The sequence below is a fragment of the Phasianus colchicus genome, chromosome 2 (genome assembly GCF_987193195.1).
Source record: "Phasianus colchicus chromosome 2, bPhaCol1.hap1.1, whole genome shotgun sequence".
Lineage (NCBI taxonomy): Eukaryota > Metazoa > Chordata > Aves > Galliformes > Phasianidae > Phasianus > Phasianus colchicus.
In genome coordinates, this window is record NC_143437.1 from 722,426 (window position 1) to 736,972 (window position 14,547).

Below are 14,547 nucleotides of genomic sequence, written 5' to 3' on the forward strand. Positions count from 1 at the left end.
CTGTTTTGTTTGTGAGATCATGGGTGCTATGTCTCTTGAACCATCTTTCAGATGTTAAAATTGCTTCCATATTACAGTCTCTTTTCAATGTTCAGTTTTATGTTTAAAATGTATACTGAATTAACTATACTATAAACCATGCTTGTCTATTTATTATAGAAATAAAAATTATCTATTAAAATTGCCCACATCACTCTATTAATAACAGATGATTGCGTATTTTTGGTACAACTTTGACTTATAAACCTGCATTTTTTCTTAAATACAGCACGATACCACTCTGTGTAGTGATTCAGCCTGGCTTTTGCATATGTAAATATGATTCAGTTTGTGAATATTTAAATGTGAAACATTAGATATTTACCTGATATGACTCACGCGGATTTATTAAAGTGTTTTAGAAGGGGAGACCTCATGGTGGCCTTCCAGTACTTAAATGGAGCTTCGAAACAGAAGGGAAATCAATTTTTTCCATGAGTAGAGAGTGATGCACAGGGCAAGGGAGGAAAAGAGGAGAGATTTGGATTAGATGCCAAGGGAAAATTTTTCCCCTCAGAAGTTGGTGGGATGCTGGCACAGGGCTGCCATAGAAGCTGTGGATGCTCTGTCTTTGGAGGTGTTCAAGGCCAGGTTGGACAGGGCCCTACGCATCTTGATCTAGTGCCTGATATTTAGTGGTTGGCAACCCTGCCTGCAGCAATGGGGTTGGAACTAAATGCTCTTTGAGATCCCTTCGAACCTAAGCCATTCTATGAATGAAAGATGACAGTATATGTAAAAACACATACAGGTTTTCTGTAATTAAAGCACTAAATGTCCACGTTGAAATTCCTTTTTTTCCTTCAGCCACATGTTGAAGTACTTTCTGAGGAAGAAGGGGAGGAGGAAGAGGAAGAGGAAGATATACTTTCTTTAGCAGAAGAAAAATATAGGCCTGCTGCTCTTGAGAAGATGATTGCTCTGATTGCTCTCCTAGTTGAACAGTCTCGCTCAGAAAGGCAAGAGCTTCTGAAAACCAAAATCAAATTTTAATATGCTAGTTGGAAATGGGGTTAGAGGTTTTTGTTTTGTTTTTATTTAAGCTGGTCTCTTAAAAGCATAAATGAGCTTGCATTATTGGGTCCATGATATTTTTAAACATTTTAAAATAAATGACCATTAGGTCATTTATTAGCATTAGGTGGGATGGTTGGTGGCCCTGCGTGTGGCAGGGGGGTTGGAGATTCATGATCCTTGAGGTCCCTTCCAACCCTGGCAATTCTGTGATTCTGTGACCAAATAAAAGATTCAGACTAAAGTCTCAAATCCATTGAATTGCTCTGATTTGCATTTTTTTTCTTTCAGTCTGTCTAATAAAAAATATTTATTTTATGTCAGTACCCTTATTTTCATGTATGCTATGATAGTGAAGATTATAAACTAGCACTCACAGTCATAAATTTCTCTTTAACCTAACTTAAAAATCACAGAAGTAAAATGATAAAAGTTTTCTTGTATTTTAGGCATTTGACTTTATCACAGAATGACATGGCAGCATTAACAGGAGGAAAGGTAACTGATTTAAATACAAATGTATAAACCTTTAAAAAAAAAAGATATCAGCATGGATAATTGTAAACAATGTACTAATATCTAATTATTCGTTTTAGGGTTTTCCTTTTTTGTTTCAACATATCCGTGATGGTATCAACATCAGGCAAACTTGCAATCTCATCTTCAGTTTGTGTCGGTACAATAATAGACTTGCAGAACATGTAAGTATCAGCAACTGCAGCTGTTTGATGAAAATGTTATCTAATAAGTGTAATGGGATGATTTGTTATTTTAACTGAATAAGCAAAAGTCTAAGTGAGTTTTGTTTGTTTTTTTTAAGATTGTGTCCATGCTTTTCACATCAATAGCAAAGTTGACTCCTGAGGTATGTAAACCTACTACCTGTATATTAAATAATTTGTTTGAACGTTTTTCTGTTTTAAATTACTTAAATAATACTTTGCTCGTTAAAAATATTGCATGGAAGATGGTCCATGAAAGTTTTTATGACATAAAATAAAGCCTAACTTCATTGTATATTAAGTTTTCTGAAGCAGAAATCTGGTATGCAATTTCAGATGAAAGTTTTATTCAAAACCAAATAACTTGTTTCTAGACTCACCACCTATGTCAATTTTATAAGATTGATAAAAAAATAAAACATGAACACTAGAATGAGTGGAGATAAGGAATTACCTTTTTGTTGTTCGAGTTTTGGCAGACTATTTTTCAGTTCTGTGCATGCAAACACTTTTCTCAGATGGAATAAATTCCTGCCCTGGTAACAAAAATACTGAGAGTTCTAAATGGATTCCACATGATAAAATATAGAGTGGAGCTCATGCAAGGACATTCTTGTATATTGCTGTCAGAAAACTAAAAACAATCAGGAAAAATTTAAGGTATGTCAAAGAGAGGAGACATGATCATAGTTGGAAAGAAATACATACGAAACCATTCTCATGACAGCTTTGCTTTGCGTGATAGAATGGGCACTATCAGATGACAGTCTCCTTCCCTCCCATCATGCTATTACTGCATTTTATTGCTTTTCTTTTTTTCGCTTTGCACATATGCACATGCACAAGAGATGCTTTTGCTGAGGTGCGAAATATAATAGTAAACACTTTACTGAAGCGCTGCTAAAAGCTAGATGAGTCCTGGCGAACTTAAAATAATGATGCATTTCAGGAGAGTAAATGTTGGTGATTTCAGAGGGAAACCACGGGCCGGAAATAACAATCAGTGTAAAACCTAAAAAATAAAGTGATGTTTTGGATAGACTCTTTGGGCTACATGTTACCTGTTACGCAAATACACTTTAAAGTGACATTTCTGAGATAGTGATATCTATACTAATGGGAAACTTTTGAATTCTTAAATGCTGTACAGCTTGATTTTATTCCCTTTGTTCAGAGTAAAGTCTGATTTTAAGTATGTAATGTTATTTCCTTGTAACTATATATTTCTAGTAGATTGATCCTGTCTAGTTCGATAATGCTATCTTCGCTGTAACCAATGGTTTAAATCTGTATGTGGATATAGCAGAATTAAGATATAAATACAGATAACCAGTTGATTTAGAGATTAAATAATAAGGGATTAAAAGTAATTAAAATGTTAACTTCCGAAGTTAGCAGAAATTTTTCTTAAGAATTATTTGGAATGGTTTAAAGTCTCTAAAAATATTAATGGATTGAATGAAATAGATAAAAATGGCAATTTTTATGTTTATGCATTACAGGCAGCCAATCCTTTTTTCAAATTGTTGACTATGCTAATGGAATTTGCTGGTGGACCCCCAGGAATGCCACCCTTTGCTTCTTACATTCTGCAGAGGATTTGGGAGGTACAACCTGTTTTAAAAAATAAAAAATAAAAAAAAATCAGGAGCTGAATTGTCTTGCTTACTTTTTTTTTTTAATGTACGTGAAAGGGTTTTACATCTCACTGTCATCCTTCTTTACATCAATTCATGAACTTTTCAAGAGCCTTTTTCTTTCAGAGAAACAGCAGCAATTTATAAATGTTCAGTTCTACTCTAACTTTTACTGTTGTTTTAATAGCATTCTGGTTAGCTGGTATTTCAGGTTAACTTTCAGTTCAATGAGAAATGAATGCATAATAAGGGTCTGGATTGCTTCTGAGCAAATTCCACTAATTTTTCTGAATCATCGCTTTAGAAAGACTGTAAGCTGGTTTGAGCACTATTCTTAGTTGTTTTCTTTTTTGCCCAGTATGTGCTGGTTAAGTGAATTTCGGGTTGACATTTTTTTGTAGTCCGAAGACTACAAGGGAAAGCTATTGAGCATTCTTTCTCTTTTAACACTTAAAATAAAAAAAAAAAGAGGAGATTGCTCCTGATAAATTTATTTTTTAATGTTGATTAAAATTTTACAAGCAGAGCGTCGATCTTGTTAGCTGCTTATATTCTTCAGGTGGATTGTAGTAGTTTGGGAGCGCCTTTGGCAATGCAGTTACTGCCTGTGTTTTCCTAGGAAATCCTTTTTTCCTATCTGGGTAGCTATAACTTAAAGTTAACAGAAAACAGTTTTAAAAACACTTTTAAAATAAAAGAACTTGATTTATTAGCTTGGTAATACATTGGTAAATTTCCAACCTTGTAGAACTAGAATGGCACAGGAAATTATGTTATATTTGTAAGGCTCTTGTAATTGAACAACAGCACTTCACAGGCTTTTCATCACCTGTGAAAAACAACGGGTGAATGTATTCCTTCAAGTTGTGTAGTCGGATAATGAGTTACAGCATAAAGCCAAATCAACTAATTTGCATACCTTTTATATTCTTCCCATACAACTTCAGTAAAAATACTGATTCAGCATTAAAGCTTTGTGTTATCTTAGTGTTACTTTAAATCTTTCTTATCTGTTTGTAAAAACAAGATTTTTCAGTCTTAAAAGTGCTTAACATTTCAACATTTAAAGGTCTTAAAGTGTACAGAATGTAGGAACTACCTGGACTTGATTTTCAAAAGCTCTGAACATGATTCAGAAGTGCAGAGCACACTGAAATTTAACAAGGGTTTTCTTTGTCTGCCATAGTCCTAGCATATGGTATGTACTTCAATAGCTCTACTTAGCTTTAAAAATACTTTGAGAGTCATGATAGCATATTTTAGGATTTCCTTAATAGAATTAGTAAATAATACTAAGGTTAATGTGTTCCTCTTGGTTTTTCTGTTGTTCTTTCAGGTCATTGAATACAACCCATCTCAGTGCCTGGATTGGCTGGCTGTGCAAACACCTCGAAATAAACTAGCACACAGCTGGGTGCTACAAAACATGGAAAACTGGGTTGAACGTTTCCTTTTGGCGCATAACTATCCTAGAGTGAGAACTTGTAAGTTAATTTAAAGAAAATAATTGTGCTGCAGGTTATTATGCATATGGTATTCCTGTGACAAATGAAATATATGATCTTGTGCTTGTATTTTCTTCATCTTTCCAATTGTTTTACAGTTGCTCTATTTTTTAAAGTAATTGCTGTAACTGTGCCTTGTCAGAAGGCAGCTATTATAGATTAAGCTGCATTTTTATTTCATTAGTGAAGGAGTACATTAGTAGGTTCTTTATCTTACGTGGTTAATCCATGTGTCCAGGAAAACCCAGTGAAGACAAACAACTAAGCAAAGTTGTTCTCTGTAGTTTCCATCACATAGTTGCATTGTACGCAGGAATAGTACTTGCTCTTCTTTCAGCTATCACAAAGTAATCTTCAGTTGAATTCAGTCCTTTGAACCTTTGGATCAAGAATAAGTTTTTGCTTCTGCCCAGCTCTAACATGTACTGCCTCTGTAAGTTGTTCTGCTAGGAATCACGCTGCCAGCATTTGTCACATTCAAATGTTGAGCCTTTCCCGTGTCTAACTTTTGTTGCAAAGAAGATTTGATAGTAACAAGCCACACTAAACTTCAGTACTGTTTCTGTGGTTGAAGGAGATGTGAAATCTTGGAGGTACATCTTTGCAACTTCAGTCAAGCAGTAGGAAATAGTCATAGAAAGCGTATCTGTGCATTTCTGTGATGGAATGCATTGTGTTACAATAGTTAGAATCAAGCAGCAGACAGAACTATAGGCTGAGTAGGACTGAAAGCTAACTCAACATCTCTTTTAACTTGCTGTGTGTTAGCCTTATCTACTGTTTTGTTCATCTCTAGTGGAAATACTGTCACACCAGATTCTGTAAAATACTCTAAAATCTGTGAATGGGGCATACATTGTAATTTAACTTCTGTTTAAGTGTCTTTTAAGCATTTGCATCATTTTTGAAAGTGTAACACATCTGTTTTTATTTGAAGCTGCAGCCTATCTCTTGGTGTCGCTTATTCCAAGCAATTCCTTCCGTCAGATGTTCCGATCAACCCGCTCTTTGCACATCCCTACACGTGATCTGCCTCTTAGTCCAGATACCACAGTAGTTCTTCATCAAGTCTACAATGTGCTTCTTGGTCTTCTTTCAAGAGCTAAGTTATATGTTGATGCTGCTGTTCATGGCACAACAAAACTCGTGCCCTACTTCAGTTTTATGACATACTGTTTGATCTCAAAAACTGAGAAACTCATGTTTTCTACTTACTTCATGGACTTATGGAACCTTTTCCAGCCTAAACTTTCTGAGCCAGCTATAGCCACCAACCACAATAAACAGGCTTTGTTGTCTTTCTGGTATAACGTCTGTGTTGACTGTTCAGAGAATGTACGCCTTATTGTACAGAACCCTGTGGTGACAAAGAACATTGCCTTCAATTACATCCTTGCTGACCACGATGATCAGGATGTAGTGCTCTTCAACCGTGGGATGCTGCCTGCCTACTATGGCATCCTGCGTCTCTGCTGTGAGCAGTCCCCTGCTTTCACAAGGCAGTTGGCTTCTCACCAGAACATCCAGTGGGCCTTCAAGAATCTCACGCCACATGCCAGTCAGTACCCAGGAGTAAGTAGATCAGTGCCAACAAGTGTAATTGTATTGTCGATGTTTCCTCCTTTGCAGAATGTCTCCTTTATTGAAGGAGTTAAAAAAATGAATGAATATATTCAATGGAAAAATTATTTTATTTTTATCTATTGGTGTGTGTTTAGATCTGATTACTGTACTGTCAGGGAGGGATTGTTTTGGATTTTTCCTTGCCGTATAGCATTTGGAGATCAGATGTTTTTTCTGGAATTTTCTAGAAAACTCTGTCTAGTTGTAGGAAACAGGGAAAGACCTTTCAAGTGGTCTTACTTTGTAACACGCTGAGTTGGAGGAATTCCCAGTAAGCTTTTTGATTGCTTTTAGTTTCTGGTCCATGGCCAAGATTTGATGGCCTCGTGGTGCCTTTTGTAAAGTGTTGGTATTCTGTGAGTTCTGCTGCCTCTGCAATGTTATATCACAGTGAAAGTAGATACCATTTGGTCCATGTGTCATTGTGGGAAGCCAAGCTTAGAAATTTTTTAAGAGGGAAAGCATGTAGTTTTCTATGACTGTTTATTTAGTATTGCTTTATGATCATTTACTGGTATGCAAGGTTAGAAAAAAAAAATCTGGAGATTTTCTTCCCTGCATAGGGGAGGAGGATATATGGAATCTTCTGCACTGAACTTCAGTCTCTGACTACAGGTGTACTGTAGCAGTCGTGTAAATAGTCTTACTGTTTTTGCTGTTTGCATCTCTGTCGGAAGGGACTTCAGTTACTTTGGCATGTTTAGTGTTTTCCATGCACATAAAAATTCAGCAAATTTAGCAGTTTCCTGAATCCTGTTATTTGGAATGTAAAAATCATCAGAGTTTATGTGTAATTGTGCTGCAGCTTATGCGTAAATGTGCTGCAAAAGAATGACTTTAAACTGCCCAAGACAGGAAGATTGAGCACTTGGATCTAGGTTTCTCACTTTTGTCTATGCATATGTAGCAGTGAGCTGTTAGAAAGCATCAAAGCATGCATTCAAGGTTCAGAAAGATTCAAATATCTATGTCATAATGCACATAGTAAATAGTAAAGACTAAAACCACAAACCTCATTGAACATAGATAAGAGATCTACAGCTTCTATGTCAGAATTTTAGTTTTCAGGTACTATTTAGCTTTAATTATTTAAGTTTAAAATGTCTGCTGATTTTCTAGCAGGTTAAAATTTTATCCCATCTACAGTTGTTTTAAATACATTATTTAAATGTTATTTTAGATTTTATATATTAATAAATAGGAGTAATACAGAGGAATTTAAAAATTAGATATAAACCATAATATACTGAGAGAGATGTCACTAACTTAACATTTTTGTGTTTCAGGCAGTAGAAGAACTGTTTAACCTCATGCAACTTTTTGTAGCTCAGAGACCAGACATGAGAGAGGAAGAGATAGAAGACATAAAGCAGTTTAAGAAAACCACCATAAGCTGTTATCTGCGCTGCTTGGATGGACGGTCTTGTTGGACTACTTTAATAAGGTACGCTAGTATTGAAGTTGTGGCACAGTTTGAATAAGAATGGTATTTTGTAGTATGTGAAGTACAATAAAACTTCGTGTAGGTCATTTTATACTTTTTTAATTATTATTTTAAGGTTATTTTTATTCAGAAGTAAACAACCAGATTGAATTACACTTTTTTTTCCAAAATCCAAAGTTGTGGGTGTATTTTAGAAGGTTTCAGCCTCTAAAAATTCAGAAACTAAACAAACACTGTACAGTAAGCAGGTATAAACAAGACATATAAAAGATATGTACAGTAAACAACATATATATTGCTATGGTTCAAAAAGAATCACCGTGACAAAACTACTAGAGCCCTTAGGGGGAAAAATCATTTAAATGCTCTAAGTCAGCATATAAGCTGACTTAATAATTCCATTCTCAGCCTACCATTAATTGTCTAGATTAACAAAACAGTAATGTCATTTGCCATTGGTAACATTTGTTATTTTGGGACAGAAAAGTTATTTAGAAATTGTATTTGTGGGACAGAATTTTACTGTTCAAGTCTCCAATAGTTGTTTTTTTTTTTTTCTAGTATATCTTCTTATTATCTAGTATATCTGGCACATCTGAAACAGCTGCTTGGGGTTGTTTTTCTTCAGTGTAACTGCAAATTGTCTGGGTATGTAGGTCAGGTACTGGGGTTTTAAATATAACAGCTGATATATTGAAACAGCTATGTAAAAAGGAAGATGGCCTCTGTTACTTGAAAGGTTTACATAGGTCATCTGTCACAGGACACAATCTGATTTTCCCAAATGCAGTGCTGAGATGAATGACTCTTTGTGCATAATCCTGTCAGAGATGAGTGCAATAATTCTAAGCATGTTTAAGAATTTACAAGAATATTACAAGAATATCTCAATGTTTGCTTTTTTCTCCTAGTGCCTTCAGAATATTATTGGAGTCTGATGAAGACAGGCTTCTTGTTGTGTTTAACAGAGGATTGATTCTGATGACTGAGGTATTTTTGTTATTAATTTTAATAAGCAGCTCACTTTTTTACCAATCCAATACATCATTCCTATCTCACCATTCACTTTAAATTGTTCTAGTGTGGTATCATTTAAAATACAGATGATATATGTGGATGAATTACTGACGTATATGTAAAACTTTAAGATTTTTAGGATCATAGGAAGGACAAAAGATTTACCAGACACGCCTCACCTATAATGTACAAATTTAAATGAGTAAATTTGAGGCAATAAAGATCTTCATATTAGATAAAAATAAGAGCTTACTAGATTAGTGATTTGGTAAGATAATTATAAAAAATATAGCTTAAATAGGAAAGATGAGCAAGAAATAGTAAGGCTGATATCTCAGATGTGTAGAGCACTTGCTCTGAAGTTCACAGTGGAGAGTAAATTAGGAGCTATGGTAGTTTAGTCTACTATAGATCACAAACCAGTAAAGGAAGTGAATGAGGTCTTTTGTAAATTGGGAGTAAAAAGAGATGTTAGAATACAGAAGTAAAAGTTTATACCATTCTCAGATGGCAATGGCGATTAATAATTTTGAACAAGCCTTGAGGCACTTTTGAAGCAATTCTCTTCAGGTTCCCTGTACCTATTCTCCTTCTGTTTGCAGGAAGGAGTGGTTAAAGAATGCATAATCTAGTTTTCTTTAAGATGAAACTAAACTTAAAACATCTGTTTCTGGAGCACACAGTATATCACAATGTAAATGGATATTTGGTCCGTGGTCAGATCAGAGTTGGTTCAAAATAGCGGATTGATAATATCCTGAAATGGGTACAGTTGGATGTCAAACCAAAACCAAAACCAAAAGTTTCATTCTACAAAGCTATTTTTGCTGTCCTGCACTAATGTAGGAGAAGCTTAAAAGACATTTCTGAACTGTTAGTGGCTACTTTTCGAAGTGAGTGAGATATGATAAAGATGAGAAGAAAAAAAAGTTGATTACTCAGGTGGTTTTGGTGTGTTTTTTTTCCCTCTTGAGCTGAGTGAAAGAGCTTGGATTCTATTCAATGCTTCCATTATTGAATTTGCTCATGGACTAGAAAGTGTTTATGAAATACACTGGCAACACAAAATGTTTCTTTCTTCAAAATACCCCAAGAAATTAAATAACGTTTCTTACGTTTTGTGCTAGAATTGTTGTGCTGCTGGGAAATTAGTTTTCCTTTCCAATATTTCTATAAAATGCCCAGAAGATATTTTTGTTAGAAAAAAGCTAAGCAATTCATCTAACATATGTACAGTCATATAAGCATTAAGTCCTTAAGTAGCACTTGGAAAAATGACTAGCATCTGTCTTGTAGGTTGTTTTTTGTTTTTTGTGAAGAATTTGTATACCCATTCCTTTCTTTATGCATTTCTAATATCACTTGGTATTTGGCAAAACGATAAAGCTTATAGATACATACATAAATATTGTACCTCAAGTTATGTTTTGTTTATTGTGTTCTAGATAGATTTTGTTTTTGAAAAATTTGTCATTATTTTGTGTCAGAGATGATTGTAATCTGCAAAACTCTCACTAATATAAAGCTTTTATGGTTGAAGTCAGGTTTGGAATGTTTATAAATGGGTATCTGTAGGAGTTGGTTTGGGTGTCACAAAACTGCTCTCCTCTTGAGCAGAGATGAAGGGTATGGAGGTTGTTGTTACGGTAAATTTTACAAGGTCAGTGTCCCTCTGGCATGCCTATGTGAAACACTGTATATGACTCTGTTTTTTGGGTAAGGTGAGAAAAACACAGTTCAGTCTTATGACCGAGAACAAGTTTCAGTTTGACCTCCATAGATTACTTACAGTTCATTCTTACAAATACTGTATGTCCTAAGAATCATATTTAGTTGTGATAAAAGATACCCTGTCATTTCCCTCCATCCCTCCCTCCTTCTTTCTATCACATTCTCTCCCTCCTTCTTCCTCTAATTTCTAATATAAAAGGATTATTCGGATTTTTTTTCATAGTACATGGCTAGTTGTGTAAACAGTGTTGGTCTTGTTTTAAATGTTATGTTTCTAGTAACTTTTGATTACATCTGACTTTAATACTTACTTTGATTTCTTGTACATGAAATAAATGTAAAAGTGGTGTTTGCAGCAATAAAAACAGAAATGATAATAATGTGTTGTTTGGAAACATGAAGTTGTGCATTTTTTCTTTCAGTCATTTAACACATTACACATGATGTACCATGAGGCTACGGCTTGCCACGTGACTGGAGACCTGGTAGAACTTCTGTCTATATTCCTTTCAGTTCTTAAATCAACACGTCCATATCTTCAAAGAAAAGGTTTGGTTACAACTCTTCAAAGGTTTATGTCTATTAATTAGTTTTTGTGACCCAAAACCTCATATTCTGTCTTGCTCAGTGTTTGTGTTTAAATTTAAACTTTCCATACATGTGATTACTAAATTGTTTCTTATTAAATTACTTTTTACATAATCTGAAACTAGATTTAGCTTGAGATTTATTAGATTTCTAGAATGAGAAAAAGTAATATTAGAAGAAAAAAACCAAATTCTTCATTTATAGATCTCTCATGAAATTAAATAAGCAGATTTCTGTGTTTTTTGCGTTCACAGATGTGAAGCAAGCTCTCATTCAGTGGCAGGAGCGAATTGAATTTGCCCATAAACTTTTAACTTTGCTAAATTCCTACAGTCCTCCAGAACTTAGAAATGCTTGTATTGGTAAGTCATAATATTATGCATGCAGTTAGGAAGGACCTGTTTTATGTAGTTATCTGATTTGAAATTTAAATTCTATTTTTGCAAGTGCAAATGCTTATTAGTTACTCTGTAGATTTTAATTCTTGATATTATCATTGACAATGTATCATTGTTGCCATCATTCCAATAATAAATAATTCTGTTTTCATTAGGCTGCAGTTAATATTCATACATTGCCAGGTGTGCAGACTGTGCACAAAAAGTCATCGTTCATCTTGAGATGCAAATTTGCAGCCTGACTTATTAAAAGTCAGATGCGCGATTAGGAATAACTCATTAACTCAAGTATTAAGTTGGTTTAGAATCAAATCCCAGATCTTTCATTAAAATTCTAGTACTAACTTAAGATCTCAGAAGGGCACGTGCTGACCAAGTTCATCTGCATTACAACTTTAGCATCTACTTTTATGATCCATTTTCTGTAAAGTATAATTTAAATAAAGTTTAAGAATAGCAGTGAATGGATTAGCTTTCTAAAATTGTATACATAGACGTTGTATGCAATGTGTCTGGTTTGTGCTAGAAAGCCTATTCCTGAAGCTTTTTTGGAAACAGATTTTCAAAATAAATTTTAATGGATGCAGTCTGCATTTTTTGGCATGCTAATGATGGCCCAAAACCTTGTCCACATTAAACTTTATTTGTGTGATCTGCATGCATTTTCCCATTATTTTGAATGCCTTTCTAATTGTCCTTCTGACTGCTGCTGGTTACATTTTCCAGGTATCAAACCTGATATGTTAAAGAAGAAGGAAAGAGGGTAATTTTATTGAGCTTCTACTTTCTGCAAGTTGGCACCCCTCTCATTGGTTGTACATTCACTGTTGAACAGGTTTTTCTACAGTTGGCAGAGGTGAAGGGAGTCCTGACTAATTCAGGTCTATTCACTTCACGTGTTGTTCACAGTAAAGCTACCTCCACAGTGCACACTAGCAAAAGAGAGATGAAAGAGTGAAAATGCATGAGCCATAAGTTAAACTGTTTTCTGTTAAGAAATAACAATATATAATAGAAAAAAACTTTTTGTTTGTAGATGTCCTCAAGGAGCTTGTACTTTTAAGTCCTCATGATTTCCTACATACTCTGGTTCCATTTCTACAGCACAATCATTGTACATACCACCACAGTAATATCCCAAGTACGTATTTCAGTGATTGTATTTTGAAGTTCTGTTAATCTGTTATTACTCTGTTGTGTTCCTTATTGATGTTAGATATTGACCTTTTCATATCTATTTTATCCTACCTTGTACTTCAGTGTCTCTTGGACCTTATTTTCCATGTCGTGAAAACTTGAAATTAATAGGGGGAAAAAGCAATATTCGTCCTCCACGTCCTGAGCTCAATATGTGCCTCTTGCCTACTATGGTAGAAGCCAGCAAGGTATGTAAGCATAGTCTTCACAATAGCTATGTTTCAGTTATTTTTCCTTTTTATAGAAAGTATCGTAAGAATCCATTAGTATATTATTTTCATTTTCTTTGTAAACAAAGCATAATTCTTCTTCAAGATGTGTTGTCCTCATATACTCCATTCTAGATGTGCACTCCAGAAACACTATTTTCCTGCCTTTGGTAATACACAGCTTCATTATTGCAGATATGATAAGAGTTGAAACCTTGTATTCAAGGTAAAAACTACCAAACCAAAAACTACAAAAAACTACAAAAACAAGCAAACAAAAAAACACATTTGATAGTTTTCCAGTCTGTTTGTAGCATTTATAAAGAAAATTCAGGAACAGCCCAGGCATTGGTCCAAATGGGTTTGAAACTATGTTAAGGTTTATTAACAGTTAATAGATCCTCCACATTTCATTAAGGGTCCATTCCAAGAGGACTGAAGCACAATTATTTGGGTATGCTAATTATTTGGGTAAATATCAGTACATGACATACATAGGGCAGTTTTATAGTGCTTTGAATCTTTTCCTTTCTACTTTCCCTTCTGTGGGCTTGGGCTTCCCTTATGGGATGTCAGCTCTGGTGGGGTGACATCATAGTCACTTGCCACGTCCCGATATTACAGTTGAACAGTGGTGGGATTCAGCTTGCCAAACTTTGACTATCTAAAGATTGTTGTTCTGCCCTTCCTGCGGCTAATGGAGAAGAACTGGTACCATCAGGAGGCTGATCCTTTGTGTATTAGGCACCTGAGCCTGGGCAGCGGAGAATATTCAAATGAATAGATTTTAGATAGCTAAAGTCAGGTAAGATGAATCCCACCCTTAAATGAATATGTATGGACAACCATTTGAAGAAGGAAAGCTGGTTACTCGCTGTAAGGTAACCGTAGTTCTTCAAGATGCTTTGTCCACACAGATTGTGATCTTCCTCCTGTGCTAATGCAGAGCCCTAGGGGAATTCTTACCGGTGAAGGATTGAGTGGTGGTTGAAGCCGCCATACCCCTTATGCCCTCAGGTACAGTGGTCGCAAGGACACACTGAGTGCAGGCACTGCCCCAGTGGACACTGCTATTCAGAAAGAATCCAGTCTCCTGCACATGGGGTGTGTGTGCACGTAGATGGGAATCTGTGTGGGCAACACATTTCGAAGAAGCACGGTTACTGTAGGGTAAGTAACCCTTCTTTTTTAAAGCTTTCAAAATGATGCTTTGTGTATTTGTGCACCATCAAATTTACTGTATGTTTAAAAAAAATGCATAGAACAGGAAATTACTCATGTTTTTTCATCTCATATCCAGCAGCAGTGGATACAACAGAAAATAATGTAAATGTTTGAACTGAAAAGTTGTATGACAGTATTTCACAAGTTATACTTAATCCGTATACCATAAGAACTGGAAGGTTTGTGAGCCTCTGGAACC

At 35.1% G+C, this 14,547-nt stretch overlaps 1 protein-coding gene across 5 annotated transcripts in view; it reads left to right on the top strand.

Moving 5' to 3' along the window:
* USP34 (ubiquitin specific peptidase 34) overlaps positions 1-14,547 on the top strand; it is a 132,948-nt gene that overhangs the window by 109,348 nt on the left and 9,053 nt on the right. For 4 of the 5 annotated variants that reach the window (XM_031595167.2, XM_031595163.2, XM_031595165.2 and 1 more), the window contains 14 exons: positions 847-998; positions 1,503-1,551; positions 1,650-1,754; positions 1,874-1,918; positions 3,278-3,382; positions 4,749-4,896; positions 5,855-6,489; positions 7,827-7,984; positions 8,896-8,974; positions 11,155-11,281; positions 11,575-11,682; positions 12,755-12,859; positions 12,979-13,103; positions 14,142-14,294. In XM_031595167.2, coding sequence (XP_031451027.1) covers positions 847-998; positions 1,503-1,551; positions 1,650-1,754; positions 1,874-1,918; positions 3,278-3,382; positions 4,749-4,896; positions 5,855-6,489; positions 7,827-7,984; positions 8,896-8,974; positions 11,155-11,281; positions 11,575-11,682; positions 12,755-12,859; positions 12,979-13,103; positions 14,142-14,294 — 2,094 coding nt within the window. The remainder of the gene's footprint in view (positions 1-846; positions 999-1,502; positions 1,552-1,649; positions 1,755-1,873; positions 1,919-3,277; positions 3,383-4,748; positions 4,897-5,854; positions 6,490-7,826; positions 7,985-8,895; positions 8,975-11,154; positions 11,282-11,574; positions 11,683-12,754; positions 12,860-12,978; positions 13,104-14,141; positions 14,295-14,547) is intronic. The other variant, XM_031595166.2, reaches the window with a different exon arrangement.